This window comes from Cherax quadricarinatus, chromosome 55 (genome assembly GCF_038502225.1).
Source record: "Cherax quadricarinatus isolate ZL_2023a chromosome 55, ASM3850222v1, whole genome shotgun sequence".
NCBI lineage: Eukaryota > Metazoa > Arthropoda > Malacostraca > Decapoda > Parastacidae > Cherax > Cherax quadricarinatus.
Genome location: NC_091346.1, coordinates 23,016,961 through 23,038,790, shown reverse-complemented (window position 1 = coordinate 23,038,790; position 21,830 = coordinate 23,016,961). Strand labels below are relative to the sequence as shown.

The window sequence follows — 21,830 nt, the reverse complement described above, 5'->3', positions numbered from 1 at the left end:
CATCCTCCATTGCATAACCCTTATAGGTATGGCTTGGGAGGGAGTGACTACCAGGACTTTGAACTCTGCTTGGAGAAAATTGTGGCCAGATTGTGTCAACAAGAGGGATTTTGAAGAGTTTGGGACTGACCCTGATGAGCCTATGTCTGTTGTTAAATCAATTGTGGCACTGGGAAGTTCCATGGGGTTGGATGTGAGTTTGGAGGATGTGGAAGAATTGGTGGAAGACCACAACGAAGAGCTCACCACTGAGGAGCTGCAAGAGCTTCAGCAGGAACAGCAACAGATCGCAGCTCAGAATCTTGCTGCAGAGGAGGAGGAAGAGAGATGGAAGAAGGTGCCTTCTTCAGAAATTAGAGAGATTTTTACTATGTGGGGTAAGATGGAAAGCTTTATGGAGAAACATCACCCTGACAAGGTTGTTGCAAGCCAGGTTGGCAACATGTACAGTGACAAAGTCTTGGGCCATTTTAGGGAAGTGTTAAAGAGACGCCAGAAACAGAGCTCTCTCCACAGTTATTTTGCGAGACAGGACTCCAGTGACTCTCAAGGTGGTCCTAGTGGCATTAAGAAACAGAGAAGAGAAGCAACCCCAGAAAAGCAAATGGTACCTGAGGTGTTGATGAAAGGGGATTCCCCTTCCAAACTATAAACAATCCAATCTCTCTCCTCCTCCAGTCTCCCATACACTAAGAAGAATCTCCAATAAAGATAAATGTTATGCTGTTATTGTTTCATTCATCATTTCCCATTGTATTGTTTCATTCATCATTTCCCATTGTATTGTTTATGTACTACATGTATATTTCATGTAAAAAATTTTTTGGTTTTAATACTTTTGGGTGTCAGGAACGGATTAATTGTATTTACATTATTTCTTATGGGGAAAATTGATTCGAAAATCGTAGATTTCATTAACAGTAGGAACTCCAGGAACGGATTAACTATGAAAAACAAGGGACCACTGTATTTGCCCGTGTACAAGGCTCAGATGTGAGCAATGAAAGTGATAGTGATTTCAAAACTATTGAAAGCAGTTCTAGTTGCGACAGTGAGGGTGAATATTCCCCAGTGAAGCGGCAGTATGTACGACGTGGCATGCGGTCTGGTAGTGTGTCATATGCTGTTCCAAGGGGAAGGAGTAAATCTCGGAGCACATCCTGTGGCCCTACACCACGACCTGATAGTGAAGATGACGATATTGTTACAATGGGTATGAATGATGTGAGTGAGGCAGCAGGTGGTGGTGGTGATATTGATGGTGGCATGAGTCATGTGGCACCAGCAGAGGGCCACACTACTACCGACGCTGCTGACTCTGCACAACTACAACCAGCCTCACCCAACCCCACACTCCCACAACCTGCACAACCACAACCGCGTTTCAATATCCAGAACCCACCACCAGACCGCATCTGGGACTGGCAGGAAGGTGACGAGTTTGTTCCCAGTCCCCATGACTTTGATGAAACACAAAGTGGAATATGGCCATTGTGTACACTTGGGAACAATGCTACGGAACTGGAATGCTTTCAGTTATTCTTCGATGAACCCCTGATGGACATTATTGTCAGGGAAACCAACACATACTATGAGTACACCATGGCAAATACAATTCTCGACCAAGATCACAACTACACCAGTGGAAGGACACAACTGTGGCAGAGATGTACCTGTTTTTTGCCACAATAATGCTCATGCCACATGTGTATAAGCACACTGTCACCACATACTGGGCAACAGAACGCCTGATTTCAACCCCAGGTTTTAGTGACATTATAAGTGTGAATCGTTTTCTGATACTGTTACATATGTTACACTTTCAGACAAAACAAGGCCTGACAAAAGCAACAGGTTATATAAGATCAGAAATGTGTTTATATACCTGAAACAAAAGTGTTCCATGTATTTTTATCCCTTCAGGAAGCTTGTTATTGACAAGTCTTTGATTTTATTCAAAGGAAGACTCTCATTCAAGCAATACATACCAAGCAAGAGGAAACGCTTTGGTATAAAGTTATTTGTACTGTGTGACTGCAAAAGTGGCTGCATTTTGGATATCATTGTGTACACTGGCAGTAATACATTGAGAGATACCAGGAAGTTATTGGGTATCTCTGGTGATGTGGTTAGAACAATGATGAAACCATATCTTGGTAAGGGGCATATATTATATACTGATAACTGGTACACAAGCCCCATACTCAGTGATTTCTTGCGAGTGAACCTGACAGACGTGTGTAGCACAGTGTGGTAATCGTAAACATATGCCAAGGTCCGACGCTGGCACTCGCAGAGGTGAGGTGCAAGCCTTTGCTGCCAATGACATCAAGGCATTTCGGTGGCATGACAAATATGATGTCACATTGTTGACATCAGTTCACCGAAATGAAATGGCACACACTGGCATACGTAGAGACACTGTAAATAACGAAGTGCTAAAAATACATACATATAGTATATATGTACGTACTTGGATGATGACCAACAAACTCGCTCTCAACACAGATAACACACACTTCATGCTGTTTGGAAACAGAGCCTTAAATATCCAATAACAATAACAATTTTATTTTAGCATGATACATGATATATTGTGTATTTTTATACATATATACTTCTAAACTGTTGTATTCTGAGCACCTCTGCAAAAACAGTGATTATGTGTGAGTGAGGTGAAAGTGTTGAATGATGATGAAAGTATTTTCTTTTTGGGGGTTTTCTTTCTTTTTGGGTCACCCTGCCTCAGTGGGAGATGGCGACTTGTTGGAAAAAAAAAAAAAAAAAAAAAAGTTTGTAGAAAGGAGTGTAGCAATTTGGTGAACATGCCAAAGCCCCTTTATATGCAGAGCATTCTGGGCAAGCTTAAGACTAATTTAAGATTAATAAGGCAATAACAGTGCTGTAATTGTACATATGGTCATTAGGCAAGTTACAGTGAATACAAGAAAATTTAATATTCAACTAGTTCACCCTATATGGCTTTAATAAGTTCGGTAGAGAAGAACTACATTTGTGATACAGTATATAAAAAAAATACAGTATTACAATTTAGTACAATTTAAAACAATGAAGTAGAAACAATTTTAAGTTTGAAGTAATGATTAAATAGCTAAGCACAATTTACAATGATACAGTGGTACCTTGGGATACAAACTTAATTTGTTCCAGAAGGCTGTTCGAGTGCCGATACCAAACGAATTTGTTCTCATAAGGAATAATGTAAATTAGATTAATCTGTTTCAGACTCCCAAAAATACACTTACAAAAGCACTTACATAAATATACTTACATAATTGTTTGAGTTTTCAGATATTCATATCCCGAGGTACCACTGTATTACAATTTAGCACAATTTAAAACAATGAAGTTCAAACAATTATAAGTTTGAAGTAATAATCAAATAGTTGAGCAATCATCTAGCATGATACACAATACATGTAATGAAATTGAAAATTATAAGTTTGAAGTAAATGATTAAATAGCTGAGCAGTCATAAATTATTTAGTAGTTTTTTTTGAGTAACTGGTAGGTGTTAAGTATAGTGTTTGTCTGGTTAATTTTGGGTGATGTGATTCCTAAGTAAGGTCTTAAACTGATTTTCAGGCAGGGGCCCTTTAATGTGTTCTGGCAATGAATTCCAGATCTTCAGGCCCTTTATGTGAATAGCATTTTTGCATAGGGAGAAATGGACATGAGGGATATCAAAAAAATGATTTGTGCCTTGTGTTATGCCTGTGTGTTCTGTTGTAGTTATCAAGGACGACTTTGACAGTAGGGTTAATATTGAGTATAATGTTGCGTGTGTGTGTAGTAGGTACAATAATAAGTGTGGATGTTTTGTATATTATGCAAGTTAAGGCACTTAAAAAGTGATGGAGTGTGCTGTCTAGTGCAGGAGTTGGTAATCAATTGTACTGCAATTTTTTGTTGGGTTATTAAAGGTTTAAGGTGATTTGCTGTGGGTAAATGAGAGATTGATAAGGAGCAAAAAGAGCCATTTGGGGTACATGCCTACTGTTTTGGAGACTTTCTTGGATATTTGCTGTATGTGGGTCTGGAATTTGAGATTGCAGTCAAGGTGGAGACCTAGAAATTTGCAGTGTGTGTATTGAAATGGGCAAACCATTTGAAGTTCGGTTTCCAAATAGCATGAATTAGGTTTTGTCTATATTGAGAATTAATTTGTTGATGGTCGTCCAAGTAGATATTTTTAGTAGTTCATCATTTAGTGTCTGTTAGTATACATAGTTGGGTTTGGGTGAGAGAAGACATAAGTAGTGTCATCTGCAAATAAAACAGGTTTAAGGAGTTTAAATGCATTTGGGAGGTCACTGATGTAAATGAGAAAAGTGGGTCAAGGACTCCAACAAGAACAGATTGTGTAGTGGAGTTAATGCCATTTGTGTATACATACTGGTTTCTATTGCTAAGTGGTGTCCTCTGACACCATAATGTTCAAGTTTTAGGTGCAATAGGTCACGGTCAACTGTATCAAATGCTTTTCGTAGGTCTATGAAAAGTCCCAGGGGAATTTCATTTTTTCGAGTGCCAAATATATCAGTTCAAGCATATGTATAACTGCATCGTTAGTACTTTTTTGGGGTCTAAATATAAAATGACAGAGGTTAAGTATGTTGTGAGATAATAAGTAGGAGTAGACTTGTTTGTGAATTAATTTTTCAGAGATTTTAGATAGTAGGATCAAGTTTGATACAAGCCTATAGTTGTTCAATTCAGTTGGAACACCTCCTTTGATGCTCGGGGTAATCCTTGCTGTCTTAAGTATAGATGAGAAGGTGGAAGATTTAATGGATTTGTTAAAATGGTTCCCCCATTACAAGACACACTGAGGGTAAATTTCTAGGTTTTCACCTTGACTGTAATCTTAAATTTCATTCTCACATCCAGCATATATCCAAGAAAATCCCAAATCAGTAGGCATCCTTTCCAAAATACAGTACTGTGTGCCCCAAACGACACTCCTTACCCTACATCCCTCTTTAATATATCCCTACCTCACCTCACCCAACGAAAAGCTGTTGTGCGGATGATTACCAACTCCTGTGCCAGATAGCACACCCCACCACTTTTCAAAAGCCTGAACCTGCTAAATGTACAAGACATACACTTGTATTATTGTGCCTACCATATATAGAGAACATTGAACTCCAATATAAACCCTCCACTTAAACTTCTCCTTGATAGTTATAACAGAACTCTCAGTCACAATACAAGGCACAAGGTACTCTTCGACATCCCTTACGTCAGTCTCACACTGCAAAAATGCAATGCACATAAAGGGCCCGAAGATCTGGAATTCACTACCTGAACCAATTAAAGATCCCCTGACTACATACAAATTTAGGGATATGCTTAAAAATCATCTCATCTCTCAATACTAACCAAACCAACCAAAACAACTTCTAATCAGTTAAGTAAAAGGACACACATATGTACAACAAATGTGACATTTTATTGTGGCAAAGTATCGCTCTCAAGGAGCTTCATCAAGCCGTTACAAACAATACACGGACACAGAGTATATATAGGCTTAGAGTGAGGTGTAATACTAGTGGTGGTGGTAGTAGTAGTAATATTAGTTGTAGTAGTAATATAATATGGTAGAACAATCAACTTGCACATGAGTAAAAGGTTATAAAAGCTATTACTTGGGTAGCATAAAAATAGGTTAGACAAATATGTCTGTTGGAGGTCAAATTTGAGAAGGTCTGTTTCAGTGTTCCTCCTCTGTAATGTGTTTGTGTATTATTAACAGGAGAGACTGTGATGGCAGGGTTTACTATTTTCAGGAGGATTCTCACTAAGACATCACAGATGAAGAAGCTGCCTTTGTTTTGTTTGCTTTAGAAACAGTGATTAATGCTGATTCAAGGGACTTGCGTCTGTGGAAATTAGCTTCTTCGATCACTAATCGAGCATCCCTGAATTTCACGAGATGACTGGTGGAATTTTGGTATTGTACGCAGATGTTGTTTAATTTATTGATCCTACATGCATTAATGTGTTCATTGAGGCGTGTTTCGAGGTTTCTTGCTGTTTCACCTACATAAATCCTGTCACAGCCTCCACAGGGTATAGTGCAAACCCCTGAATTAACTGGTTCATGGTGCTTGGATTTTGTCTTGGTTAGATCCTTTACTTAACTGCTGGATGCAATGGCAACTCTAGTCGTAGCTCATGCTAGTACTAATTATAACAAAGCTATGATTCTTCCCAACAGCAAGGTTGCATTGAACATTTCTAAAGTATTAGCACAAGCTAACATTGGAGTCACCATTGCATCCAGCACTTCAATACAAGATCTAATCAGGACAAAATCCAAGCACCATGAACCAGTCAATGCATGGGTTTACACTATACCCTGTGGAGGCTATGACAGGATTTATGTAGGTGAAACAGCAAGAAACCTCAAAACACACCTCAATGAACACATTAATGCATGTAGGAATAATAACTCAAACAACACCTGTGTACAACACCAAAATTCCGCCAATCATCACTCCTGGAAAGTGAAGCGTTGCCACAGTAAAGTGTCACATTAGTTGCATTTGTGTCCTTTTACTTAACATACAATGGAACCTCGGTTTTTGTCATTAATTCGTTCCAGAAAGTCTGACGAAAACCGAATGACAAAAACTGAAGCAATATTTCCGATGAGAAATAACGTAAATCCAATTAATCCGTTCCACACCCAAAAGTATTAACAAAAAATACATTTTATAGAGAATAACTATATTTTTCCATACAGAAAACAATGAGAAATAAATATAAAGGACTAATGAAATAGATAAATGAACATTTAATATCACTTTTACCCTTATTGAAGACTCTTGTTGGCGTATGGAAGACACAAGGAGGGGAGAGGGAGGAGGAGAGGTTATTGGTTGGAAGGGGAATCCCCCTCTATGAGGACTTCAGGTATCAAGTCTCTATCCAGGGTCACTTCCCTTCTTTGTCTTTTACTGGCACTGGACCCATCACACAAAAAAATCTGTCTACAGAGGTCTGTTTCTGGTGTCTCTAATATTTGCCTAAAACGGGACAAGGCATTGTCACTGAACATGTTGTAGACATGGCTAGCAACAGCTTTGTTAGGGTAATATTTCTCCACAAGTCTTTACAACTCACTCCACTTTGCACACATGTCCCTAATCACTGAAGAAGGCACATTCTCCCTTCTCTCTTCCTCCTCCTCTGAAGCAATTTTCTCAGCTGTGGTCTGCTGCTGTTCCAATTAAAGGTGTTGCAGCTCTTCAGTGGTTAGCTCTTCCCTGTGGTCGTCCACCTCCTGGCCACTCACATCCAACCCCATGGACTTGCCCAAAGGCAATATTCTATCATGTTTCTCGCCTTTTTTATGAAAGGGCTGGCACTCGGAACTTTCTTTGGCCCCTTGGTGGCTTATTTAGCAGTTGCACTGAATAAACAAGCACAAAAAACAATGGATTATTACAAAATGTTTCAGATAAACAAAGCCAGACCGACTCAGAACACGTGGGATGCTTTGTGTGGGGGCGGGCAGGCGGACCAACAAAAACAGATGTCAGCATAGTTGCTGATCCCCTTATATGTGTTGTATAGCATATCATAGTACCATCCATGTGTTTATATAGAAGATCCCTTTTAGGCCTGTGACTGTGATCATAGTACCATCCATGTGTTTATACAGAAGATCCCTTTTAGGCCTGTGACTGTGTGACATCACGAGATGCGCATGTGTACGTTCGTACCTCTGCCTCCTCCTCAGTCGGTGCATAGACATCCAGGCTAGAGCACGGCAAGGCTAGGCTCCATCTCCCATTACCACAGTCTGACAATATATCGTTACCAACCAACAAGTGTGTCTACCTTCAACCCTCGATATCTCCTTTTAAGAACCTCTACGACACAGAGGCAATGAAAGAAAGTAGAACAAAATTTTGAAAAAAAAAAAAAAAAAAAAAAAAAAAAAAAAAAAAAACAGTCATCGAAAACCAAATTCGACAAAAACCAGGGCAAACAAAAACTGAGGTTCCACTGTAGTTGGTAATTCTACCAATATTAATACAACTTCAAATCAGTTTTAAGTAACTCTTCCAAATACTATTATATTATAACCTTTAGTCTATTAACCCTTTGAGGGTTTCGGCCGTACTAGTACGGCTTACGACCCAGGGTTTTTGACGTACTAGTATGCCTAAATTCTAGCGCCCTCAAATCGAGTGGGAGAAAGCTGGTAGGCCTACATATGAAAGAATGGGTCTATGTGGTCAGTGTGCACAGTATAAAAAAAATCCTGCAGCACACAGTGCATAATGAGAAAAAAAAACTTTGACCGTTTTTTTGGAATAAAACAATGATTTTGCACTATTTTCATATGGTATTTATTGTTGTATTCTAGTTTTCTTGGTCTCATTTTATAGAATGGATAACATATTACAGAAATTGAGATGATTTTGATTGGTTTCATGACTGCATATTAGAATGGCTAGTTGGACATTTATTGGACAATGACATCATTTGTTTACTTTTGAACACTGGCAAAAATCAAACATTTCCCTTATTTGAGCTCCATTTCCAGGTTCTTTTTATAGTAAAATCAATCAAAATCACCTCTATTTCTATAATATGTTTTCCATTCTACCAAATGAGACCAATAAAAAGAGAATACAACAATAAATACTATACGAAAATAGACCACAAAGTCGGCATTTTAATAAAAAAAAAAAACGGTCAGAGTTTTTTTTTCTCATTATGCACTGCATGCTCCAGGATTTTTTTATATGGTGCACACTGACCACACAGGACCATTCTCTCACATGTGGGCCTACCAGCTTTCTCCTGCTTGATTTGAAGCCTCGCTTCCTCCTCAATATCCAAATCATCACCAGATCTTAATAAAAGTTAATATCAATAAATTGGTCAGCCTTTTCATTTGTTTTTAAATTAAGCATTTATTTCAAAATTTTCATACTTAAGGCATTCTTGGCACAATTAATTTATTTCTTATTTCTTATGGGAATCTTTACATTCTTTGTTTCCATTTAGATTTATGCCCCAATAGAGATTAATGTTAGCAATACTGTATTATGATGATAATAATACCACGTCTAAAGAATATTGAGATCACATTGGCCGATTCGAGGTATGGCAGACCCTGGTTACGTTACTATGAGGCGCTCGAACTGGTTAATTAGCCAATTAGGTACCATCTTCTCGGACCATAAATCTCTCAATTAAAAATTCATTCTAAAAGATAAGACTTTTGCAATCATTAAATTAAGAGTAAATCCAATGGAATATACGTGGAAAGTAGCTTAAACTATAGGAGGTAAATATATATTGTCAGACTGATGTGCTATAAACCTCTACCCTGACTACCTCGCATTAGTATTAAGATAAAATTAAGATTTAGTATTACAAAGTTAACCATTCTTATCTTGTCTAGACTTAAGTAGTTATTATGTACTAGGATTAGTTTGCCCAAAATGCCCCTGCATGATAATGGCTTTCTTTGTACTTAACAAATCAAAATTGTAATTGCACATTGTAACATTTGCAAAGAAATAAAATCTTTAATATTTTTTAATCTTTTAATCTTGGTTTGTGAAGTGACCAAAACACATTATATCTGTATTCATACTGTATCATAATAGTGATTATACACAAAATTAGGAGGTTTACTTACGACAGCCTTACAATTTCTATATTGTGCATCATTCTTATAACAGTTATATGCATACTTGCATTCACAGTTGAACAATACGTACTATACTGCATGTAATGTAGTCAATATATAACATTTATAATGGATACATTACTGTACCTGCACACAAAAGTGACATGTTATGACAACTTAGACTACTTCAGTGAGTTATTGTACCTATGTTGTAAACAATGATTTTACTCAGCTTATTAACAGTCTTAAAGGATTAATAACCCACGATAACTCAATCTAAGCCCAATGACATGGCTTACTTCCACTTTGAAATGATAATAAACAAAAGCATAACTGTTAAAGAGGTGGACCAGTAAGCCAGCAGAAGGCCTCAGTCAGATGACCAAAAGCTCCAGTGGTGGGTCATCATATGACTAAGACCCACGTCAGGAAACAGCTGTCCTTGTTTCCAGACAAATCTTACCTAACCTAACCTTACTTCCATTGGAGCCCTAAAGTCCTCCCCTAGGATGCAACTGTAATAGTACATAAATACTGACAAATTGGAACAAAGGTGACACTTATGCAGTGCGGAAAACTTTATATATGACAATGTTCTGCTTGGCTTAAAAGATTCTATAAGTTGCTGGTATAAAAAATCATGTAAACCAAATGAAATGCCAATTATGAAATTTAACAAATGACATTCAAATGTCTTTTTTGTCCCCCTAAGATGAGAGACTGAAAATGACTACCTCCTAGGTATCTATTTATTGTTAAATGGACAGGGTCTGTAGGTGTTAGGAGATTTGCCCATATATCTTGCCTCGCCAGAATTGAACCTGGGTCATTTAGGTTGTAAGTTAAACTGATGAATCATGACTGAACAGAAGTAAACCCTCTATGTAGGACTTCAGAAATATGGGACAAAATCTGCTGGGTTAACTGATATAGAAATAATGAACAATATTTGTTGATTACAGAATTGTCTATTACAGTTACGAACATGGCAAAACAATCTCATCTACTTGTTAGTTCATTAAATCAAGGATTTATTGTATTATCCATGAAGCACTTATTCTGATGAGGATATTATATACAGAGAATGACTAAACCCATGAAGGCTATTCAGCATTATTTACATTAGGTGGAGGAGGTAGATTCAAGCCAAATACAGCAGAATATTTTTACCTTACCTAAAAAAATCCTTACCTAACCTATCAAACACAGGAAATTACCCTAACGTTATGAGGGCTGGCAGATCCCTATACATGTATTGAGATATGCTTTTTGAATACACTTTCTTCAACTTGTAAGAATAAAACCGCAACAGTAGGAGTACTGTATTTTTGTTTTCTGGCATTTATAAAACTGCATGGTAATTTTCTGATAGCCTCAATTAGCATTTTGTCCACAAGTACATACATATACATATAACCTCTTCCAAAATATACTTAACAATTACAAACAATGTAGTACAGTAGTTAAGACAGTTGGAACTGCTATGGCAATTCTTGCAATTACACAAGTTGTCAATCCTCCTATGGGCCTGCCCGATAAAGGGTTAACACCTATTTAAAGCATGTGACTTGTTAATATTAATTCAACTGTGCACATGACTGATATGTTTAAATTAGGAAATATTGCAAGGGTACAGTGGTACCCCAAGTTTCGTACAGCTCCCAACTCAAACAATTATTCAAGTGTATTATTGTAAGTGCTTTTGTAAGTGTATTTTTGGGGGTCTGAAACGGACTAACCTAATTTACGTTATTCCTTATGGGAACAAATTCGTTCAGTAACGGCACTTGAACAGCCTTCTGGAACGAATTATGGCCGAAACTTGGAGTGATGAATTTAAATGGTATAATCTTAGATTTTGAAAGGATATGGAAAAGCACTGATTTTGAAATGAATGAAACAAACTCTAAAGCAGTGCCAGTGAAGCAAGCATATTAGGTAGCTTTAAAAATAGGCTTAACAAATACACAAATTAGAATGGATGCACACAAGTAGAAGCTGCCTAACATGGTCTAGCTGGCATACATAATCTTGAAAAACAGAGATTAAAGTTAACTTTCACTGTATAGTATATGGAGAAATATCTCTAATGTATAAACTGTATCAATGAATATAACAGAGAGGGGGTTTTATCAGGAAAAAATGGCTGAAAATAAGGGTACTAAACCAAGACTGATAAAATATAAGTGAAAAACATGAAATTTTACTGTTTTGCTTTTATTTGTAGGCAAGGGAGCAGAGCTATGCTCATGGTGTCCCTATCTTTATCTTCACATTTTTTGTAAATTTCTTGTGTTTGAAGCACTAACTATCTCCTGTTTTAATTTATTTCATTTGTCTGCCACTACATTAGGAACAACTTCCCAGTACTGTATAAGCTCTGGGTTCAGTTTTTCTTAATTTATATGTGCCTTCATGTTATCCTAGTTTCTAAAACTTTATCAAGTCTCTCATATCCTGTTATGCCCTTTGTATGGCACTGTATTCTTAGTTTCCTCACATCAGCTCGAATTTTCCACCTTTCATAGCAACCCCCCCCCCCCCTGCCCATTTTTTTTTTTTTTTTTTTTTTTTTTTTAAGTTCTGGGACCTATTTTAAAGCTCTTCCTTAGATCAAAGGTATGAAACACTGACAAATTGATGAGGAAAACATGCAGCACCTGGTTTAATATATAATTGAGAGACTTCACCTGCATACCAAAAATTTTCAATCAGAAAATACTAGTCAGTAAACTATAACTTTGATCTAATATTACTTGTCTGGCACAGCAACACCATGGAATCTCGATACAACAAGTATATATAGTGGAACCTCAAAAATCAAACTTAATCCGTTCCAGGAGTTAGTTCTAAATTCGAAAAGTCTGAAATTTGAAGCAATATTTCCCATAAGAAATAATGGAAATACAATTAATCCGTTCCAAAAACGCAAAAATATTCACAAAAAAAAAATTACATTTTATAGAGATTAATTACAGTTTTACATACACACAACAAATGCTATAGTCTTTAATTATGTATAGTAATATAAAATAACATTTTTACTTACCTTCATTGACGATTGGTGATGGCATCTGGAAGATAGGGAGGAGGAGAGAGGGAGTTGGGGTTATTGTTTAGAAGGAGAATCCCCCTCCATGAGGACTTCCGGTATCAAAGCCCTCTCTGGGGTTGCTTCCCTTCTCTGTATTGTAATGCCACTAGGACCAGCTTGAGAGTCATTGGACCCCAGTCTCACAAAATAACTGTCTACAGTCCTCTGTTTCTGTCTCACAAAATAACTATCCACAGTTGTCTGTTTCTGTCTCACAAAATAACTGTCCACAATCGTCTGTCTCACAAAATAACTCCACAGTCGTCTGTTTCTGTCTCGCAAAATAACTCCACAGTCGTCTGTTTCTGTCTCACAAAATAACTGTCCACAGTCGTCTGTTTCTGTCTCACAAAATAACTGTCCACAGTCCTCTGTACATCCTGGCAAGCTCAACAAGTCTCACTCCCATCTCACACTTCTGTATTATTTCCTTCTTCACATCTATGGTGTTTCTCACTTTCTTTACCACAGGGGTACCACTAGCAAGTTTCTTTGGGCCCATGGCAGCTTATTTCACAGTCCCACAAGCACTAAACACAACGAAATAATCGTAAAATGTGTGAATGAGAGCGCAGGTTAGTGTTCACTCAAGCATAAACAAAGCTAGACTGCTCACGGTGCCTGCGCGGGGACGCGGACAGAGCGGGCCAGCGGACAGGTCCCGTACCTGGCGGTCAGAAATTAGAGGAACGCTCGATAATTGGGACACAGCTTGTCCGAAAAAATGTTCTTATTTTCGAAACGTTCGATATTTGATACGTTTGATTTTTGAGGTTCCACTGTAACTATATAACACAAGGACCCCAGTGGATAAGAGTTAGTGTTTTGTTTTATTAAGGTGCAATAGGTTAACTTTTGCATAAGTATTTACTGTATAATAGATGACTAAAAACTTTAACATGCCTACTCAGCTTAAATAAAGACGCACCAATCCTAGGTTACATCTACATAATATACTTTTTATGTGCCGATATGTATGCAAAGTCCAAATAATAATTTACTTACCTTTAACGTATATGAAGTTTAACCCTTTGACTTTCGCAAGCCCCTTTCTGAAACTATCGTTCTATGTTGATAAATTTTTTGGGAAAAAAAAAAAATTCCTATGAAATGATAAGAGAATCTTTTCCCGATGGTAATGACACAAAGTACGAAATTTGGTTGAAAACTCACGGAATTATAGTCCCGCGAAGTTAGAGGTCTTGGCGACATATATGCATCGGCGATTTCGCCGACTTTGAGCCCTGTTTTTGGAATTCCGTTGTTCCAGTTGACCAAACTCATAGCTATTTCTTTAGAACTCCATTTTTTCTATCAGTTGAGTACAAGAAACCACCCATTTACCGATTTGAACTACCCAGTAAAGTGATCAGAAATTGGCAATTTGGCCAATTTCACACAAATTAAAAAAAATGCCAATTTCAAAATACGGTCCAGAATAAACAGTGTAGACATTCTTGGCACTAAAATAACATATCCTCTGTTCATCAGTCACGTCTCTAGGCCCCTCTTATATTACTATTGCTTTCTATTTTGATTTTTTATTCATAGAAAAAATAAAAAATTTACTGTTATGCAGACTACTGCATTATTGTAAAAATGGTATAAATAATATCAGTGCACTAGTGAAAGAATATTAGACTCCCCAGTTGAAGTGTACTGGACGTGTGGTGCGATGTGCTTACTCCTGAACATTGGTAAAAATCGAGCATTTCCGCTACTTTGAGCTCAATTTCAAGGTCGTTTTCATCGTGAGAGTAATCAAAATCATCTCTATTTCTGTAATGTGTTTTCCATTTTATCACCTGAGACCATGAAAATGAGAATACAACGATAAATACTATACGAAAATACACCTCAAAGTTGGCATTTTAATCCCAAAAAACGGTCAGTTTTTTTTCTCATTACGCACTGCGTGCTGCAGGATTTTTTTTATGTGGTGCACACTGACCACACAGACCCATTCTCTCACACGTGGGCCTACCAGCTTTCTCCTGCTTGATTTGAAGCCACTAGAATTTACGCATATAAATACGTCAGAAACAGTGGCGCGTAAGACGTATATATACGACCGAAACAGTCAAAGGATTAATCTAGTTTTGCAATTAAAACATTCTTGATGTCATTGTTTACCTGGAGAGAGTTCCGGGGGTCAATGCCCCCACGGCCCAGTCTGTGACCAGGCAAATAGATCTTAATAACCAGTATGAATTAAGATTTAACCCAAGAACAAAAAAATCTGAAATTAATAGTTTAATGTGCAAGGCAGCCTAGTAATAAAGAGTTTATTAAAAGGTATTTATTTGGCAATCAAGTACCAGCCAGTTAATAGATTTAAGTCAACCTACAAAAATTTTTATTTAATATAAAATAAGGAAATTGAAAATAAATAAACGTGACATGTCTAGTCACCTGACTGTTGGTCAAATAGCTTCAGCCTATTTGACCAACATATTGGCTGAAGCTATTTGACCAACACTAAACTGTTTTGGGTCATACAGCACTACATGCAAGGAGTCAGTTAAGCAGTGGATACAAGTATATGTATGTACTCAGTAGAAGTATACACATCTGGACAAAGGTACACAAGAGGTACATTTACTGTAAAGGTACAATATTAGCTAACACTGCAAAAAAACAGTATACCTCTAATGGACTATCATTGACACTGGGAAGCACTAAACTCATAGGCATCATAACAGCTGCTGGAGAATAAAAGGTTAGTTTTAGTCAGTTTAATATCTTTATTATACACCCCATACCCATTTGTGGGCAACAGTCAAAAGATTAGAGAGGCACATAATGGATCCTGGGACTAAGCTGCAAAATCTTGATAGCTGAACAAGTTACAGTGGTAATGAGAGGTAATCAGGTTCAATGCAAGGGGAAGATAGATCCAATTCCTTGGACAAAGGAAAACATTTTTTGTTTATCTGCCCATAACATGAGCCCTCAAAACCATTGTGTAACTGTATTTGTGTGTACCTGTGCCTCAATAAACTTATTATTGTTACTGTTATATTAAAAACTAGTTATAAACCTGTATGGGTCAGATGGCTATAGCCATACATACACACAGTATTTATACTCAGAGGTATAGACATATTCACTAGAGACATTAACACTTAGAAGTAGTGTACATACAAGCATTTAATATTGTGGAAAGGTCATTATTATTACATTCATAGAGGAGTGATAAACTTGTAGGGGTCATACAGTAATATGGGGAATGGGAGGCATTTAAAGTCAATCCAAAGAAAAAAAGGGCATGTCTAATTCCTTGGATCAAGAACCCCTTACCAGAATCAAGGAACCTCCCTGGAGGGATTTTTCATATATTATCGTGCAAAGCCTAAATATAAAATTACTTCACACAATAGGAGTAAGTGCAAGGAGTCAGGTTTAGATGATGAATATAGGAGCATATATACCCAATAAATGTGTATCCTAACTGAAGGTATTAACTCAAGAAGAGTACATAAAATTATAAGTGTATATAGGTACAATTACACAAATACAGTTACACAAATTATCATACTGTAATATGAAAATTACCTAGGATAACCCAAAAAAGTCGAAGTGACTAATTCCCATTGGGATCCTTCTGTACAGTAAGCTCTTATAAAGCTAATGAATATTCGTATTTTTTTTTTTTTTTTGCAAATGCAATTGAAGAGATTCACCTAAAATTGAGTATATATATACTCTGAGTAAGTTTATTTAGGCAGAGGTACACGTAAGTACAATTACCATACATAGTGTAAATCACCTTGGATCCAGTTGAAATCAACGACTGCAATCGAAATAAATTCACTTTGACTTGTTTTGTTATCCTAGGTAATTTACACTGTGATAATTGTATTTATGTATACCTGTACCTAAATTAGTAAGTTTATTCAGGTATACACAAATAGTTACACATTATCAGACATAGAAGCTTATGTATAGAGAACCTAGGATAACCCAAGAAAGTCAGTGACTTATTTTTATTGGGGTCTTTTTAATACCTTATTATTATACTATAAAGTAGATAATAACCGATTATTATACTATTAAGGAGATATCTTATTACCACACTATAAAGAATATATACTAGGAATAAGGTAAAAAGATTTATTTACATTTACATGCGTGTTAGCTAAAAAAATAAAAAAAATAGAAAATCATTCTCCTCCCTTTGTCACTACATTCATTAGGTACTTTTTGGCATTCTTCTTGAACTGGTTCATGCTATGACTGTCTCTGACATGTGCAGGCAGTCTGTTCCATTCCTTTATTGCTGTACAATATTATTATTATTAGAATAAAAAAGAAGCGCTAAGCCACAAGGGCTATACAGCGATTGCTGTACAATAAAAGGTGTTTGAAGCCTGGCCACTGACTGTGGCTACTACAAAGTTGTGTTCTCTCCCCCTAGTACTATGATTACTTTAGTTCTCAACCTTGACAAAATTAGCAGCAAGATATTCTGGACACTTACAAATTCAAGAGCCAAAATGACTAATTTCCAAGGCCTTTTTTTTTTTTTTTTACATTTTATTTCATTCTGGATGGGTCTTTCAATGGCACTTAAGAAGACGCACTACATATATAAAAGCTTTATGAGAGAGCTTACAAACTGTGAGAATCTCAAGAATAAAGGTTGAAGGTTGAAGCAGCAGTGACCCACCTCTGACAGAAGTGGATCCTTCAGCAGAGGAGGTGCGGCTGGAGGTTGAGCCCTCCCTGGCCGTGCCTACACAACCCCCCATCTTGCCCAGTCCTCACTCAAGCCACCACACAGCAGTAATAACATCTTACTAGCCAGCTCCGGCAGCAACCATCTGACAGATGACCAGCAATGTTACGACTGCCCTCACTCTCCTACACTTCCCTCTTTACAAAACTATCTTCAAGCCTATATTTTTACCTCTGAGTGGGCAACCGCACTACCAAATAAACTCAATTAAATTAAGATACATTATAGAAGTGACGAGATATTAATTTGTACCGAATTATAGCCTATGTTTATAATTATGACTATAGAAAAAATATTGGAACAAGTTTACGATTCCATATTTATGTATTTGTACTATTTTTATGGTCTTGTTTATTATCAATGTAGTTTTAGTTTGTTTAGCTGCAAATTTGCAGGTAATGTTTACTTTAGCTGTTCAGATAAATACGGATCATTATGTAAATTCTCCCGAAATGCACCGCATGCTAGTAGTAGCTTTCTTTTGTGCCTAACAATGTTCTATTACATGTAAACTACAATGTCTGTATACAGAAGAGAAGAAATAAGTTATTTGTATTTGTAACATTAAGTAGGTTGTGCAATGAAGACATCTGCGGTCCCAATGGAAATAAGTCACTGACTTTTTTGGGGGTATTCTTAATTTACACATATGTTACTGTTTACTGTGATCTTATTACATGTGTTATTTTGTATAATAATTATATTCATGTGTACCTGTACCTAATTATAGTTACTATGGGAAAGAAGCTGCTTTGTTTGGTAAACCCCCAAAAATACAACCTAACGTGGCCTGACATAGACTTTGAGTTAAATTCTAGGTTAAGTTAGTTACATTTGATTACCAAAAATAAGTTTTTTTTTTTTTTTGCCATAGGACCAAAATTCAACTGTCTCTATTGCATAGTCCATTTAATATTGTTGAATATGTATATAATAAAATTTCGAGCAGCTAATGTAATTATTGAACAAAATCAGAAAAATAAACGCGATGTCCTGGCTGGCAAAGCTTTCGCTTTACACACGGAGGACCCGGGTTCGATTCCCGGCGGGGTAGAAACATTTCGACGTTTCCTTACCTGTTCACCTAGCACCCCTCAAGGAAGCTTTCTTGATGCTGGTGAGGGGCTCTTGATCTAGGGAATTGGATTTGTGCTCTAGTTCCCCGAATTAAGCCTGAATACCTTCCACACCCCCTCACAGGCGCTGTATAATCGTACGGGTTTAGCGCTTCCCCTTGATTATAATAATAATAATGTTCACCTAGCAGCAAGTAGATATCTGGGTGTTAGTCGACTGGTGTGGGTTGCATCCTGGAGGGCAAGATTAAGGACCCCAATGGAAAAAAAGACAGTGACTCAAGAAATCGTAATGACACGATTGCAAACAAACCATACCCCCGGCCGGGATTGAACCCGCGGTCATAGAGTTCGTCACGGCCACGCTAGCTGGAGATTCGTCTGTAAAAACTTGCATTTGTGGTCACAGTGGTGCCTGTGCTAACCTTCCTATGGTGTAGAAATATACCTAGTTGGATGAATCTTATTGTGGCTAGCTGGTCTAGTGGCTAACGCGACGGGCTGGAGTTTTGAGACTATGACCGCGGGTTCAATCCCGACCGGGGTATGGTAAGACAGACAGTCCTCGATGACGCATTGCCTTTCTTGGGTTATCCTGGGTGGCTAACCCTGCGGGGTTGAAAATCCGAACGAAATCTTAACAAAGTTTAGAACCATTCTTCTAGGGATCTACTTTACCTCTCTTCAAGCATATGAATACTTCGAAGCATCTTTTTCTATTGCAGACTCAATCTATGGTACTACCTGTTTTGTAGCTACCGGGTTCCATGGTGTTCACGTAATTATTGAAACTTCCTAACAGTTTGTTTATATCGTCTCTACAAATGCCACAACAATCGTCATTTTGGATTTGAGGCGGCAGCATGGTATTGACACTTTGTTGATGTAGTCTGACTTTTCCTTTATTGTTTTTATTTACTGATGAGGAAGATAATTTTTTAGTATAATATGTACGTCTAGCTTCCATCTAGAGTCTAATATTTTTAGAAAAAATAATTCTAACCATTAACTTAATTATTTTTTAACATTATAACAGCCTTGATTATACTTCCATCATCAGTTTTATCACAAACAAACCATTCTTGACCGAGTAAAAATATCCCCATTTGAATGTGGGTTTGATCCTAAAACCTGGGCTCGACTACCTTTTTCTCTACGGTTCTTATTGCTGTCATCTTAATCTTTAATGTAGAAATTACACTTATTCTTCCTCTGGCTTCTATTTCCCCTTTCACAAATATTTTCTTCTGAAGATTCACAGGATTATTCTTTCTTTTAATTCTTCTTTTTGGTTTATATTATGAATGATATAAAGGAACCTTAGAATGATCCAACTGGTAATGTAGTCAACAATGGCATATGATTTGCATTCATAAAGTGTTTTTTAAACCTTTTTCAAATTAGAATGCGAAAATTTGCGTTTAGTTTCGGCCTAAATCTTGGTTATATACCTCAAATTTTTTGCCAGAAGCCAAATTAGAGGCCTATCACTGTTAATGATAAAATTTAAATTGTTCTTTCCTGTCAAAGAGAATTCTGCCAGTTTACCTGGAGAGAGTTCCGGGGGTCAACGCCCCCGCGGCCCGGTCTGTGACCAGGCCTCCTGGTGGATCAGAGCCTGATCAACCAGGCTGTTACTGCTGGCTGCACGCAAACCAACGTACGAGCCACAGCCCGGCTGGTCAGGAACCGACTTTAGGTGCATGTCCAGTGCCAGCTTGAAGACTGCCAGGGGTCTGTTGGTAGTCCCCCTTATGTGTGCTGGGAGGCAGTTGAACAGTCTCGGGCCCCTGACATTTATTGTATGGTCTCTTAACGTGCTAGTGACACCCCTGCTTTTCATTGGGGGGATGTTGCATCGTCTGCCAAGTCTTTTGCTTTCGTAGTGAGTGATTTTCGTGTGCAAGTTCGGTACTAGTCCCTCTAGGATTTTCCAGGTGTATATAATCATGTATCTCTCCCGCCTGCGTTCCAGGGAATACAGGTTCAGGAACCTCAAGCGCTCCCAGTAATTGAGGTGTTTTATCTCCGTTATGCGCGCCGTGAAGGTTCTCTGTACATTTTCTAGGTCAGCAATTTCACCTGCCTTGAAAGGTGCTATTAGTGTGCAGCAATATTCCAGCCTAGATAGAACAAGTGACCTGAAGAGTGTCATCATGGGCTTGGCCTCCCTAGTTTTGAAGGTTCTCATTATCCATCCTGTCATTTTTCTAGCAGATGCGATTGATACAATGTTATGGTCCTTGAAGGTGAGATCCTCCGACATGATCACTCCCAGGTCTTTGACGTTGGTGTTTCGCTCTATTTTGTGGCCAGAATTTGTTTTGTACTCTGATGAAGATTTAATTTCCAGTGAAAAAACTTCTATCTTATCTCTCGAGCGGTTAAATTCCGTTCACTTCTCTTTTTTATAATGTATAAAACATATTACATTTTCAATGTAAAGCTGAAGATTTTTTTTCTTCTAAAAATATTACAGGTAAATAAACCACCTTTGCAGCTTCAATGCAAAATTCTTATTTAAAATATATAAGTAATTAAATAAAAATAAAAAACAATAATAATTCAAACAAAAATCCTTTTATATAAACTATAACTATATTCTCTTGTCTAAACTGTAAATACCTAGAACCTGTCGCTAGCCCATAAAATCCTCCCTCACCCCCAAAATACTCTGATCAACCTTTATCCCTGACTTAAAAAAAAAATATCTCCTACTCCAAATTTTCAACGTGATACTCTGGATGTCGACAAAATAGGTATAAATAATATAGACCCTATAAATACAATATAAGAATAACCTTACAGATTTAAGACGCGATCCTACCCTCATTATGTTAAATACATAACCCAAAAGGGCCCCAATACCTCTCATTAACAAAGCCAAAACTTTAAATAAAATCCTCAGACAAATTATATAAGACTCTGGAAAGACAATTCAAGCCAAAACAGAACCACCTACTACAGCCCCAATCCTTAATACTATAATCCCTCTTAATATTATCCTATGCCTCTCCCTAATAGACATTATAGATCCTATATTAGGGAAACATCTCAAACTATAGTAAATCAATCGGAACGTGTAACACACAGTCAAACCGGTACTTAACATATATAAAAATAACCTAAAAACATTAATTTCCCTCATCAATGGCACTTCTAAAATCAAATCCTTAGAATAAAACCAGGCCAAAAAAGGCATACCACACAAAGCTAAATTAGCTAAATTTATACAAACTC

General features: G+C 37.2%; 1 protein-coding gene across 5 annotated transcripts in view; it reads right to left on the bottom strand.

Annotated features, from left to right (window-relative positions):
* Positions 1-17,651, bottom strand: part of LOC128698989 (ubiquitin domain-containing protein 2) — a 44,390-nt gene extending 26,739 nt beyond the window's left edge. For 2 of the 5 annotated variants that reach the window (XM_053791489.2, XM_053791490.2), the window contains exon 1: positions 17,446-17,649. In XM_053791489.2, the coding sequence (XP_053647464.1) occupies positions 17,446-17,527 (82 nt within the window). In that variant the 5' untranslated portion in view covers positions 17,528-17,649. Of the gene's footprint in view, positions 1-17,445 lie in introns of all 5 variants that reach the window. The other 3 variants (XM_070096933.1, XM_053791492.2, XM_053791491.2) reach the window with 3 other exon arrangements.
* Between the last annotated feature and the right edge of the window lie 4,179 nt (positions 17,652-21,830).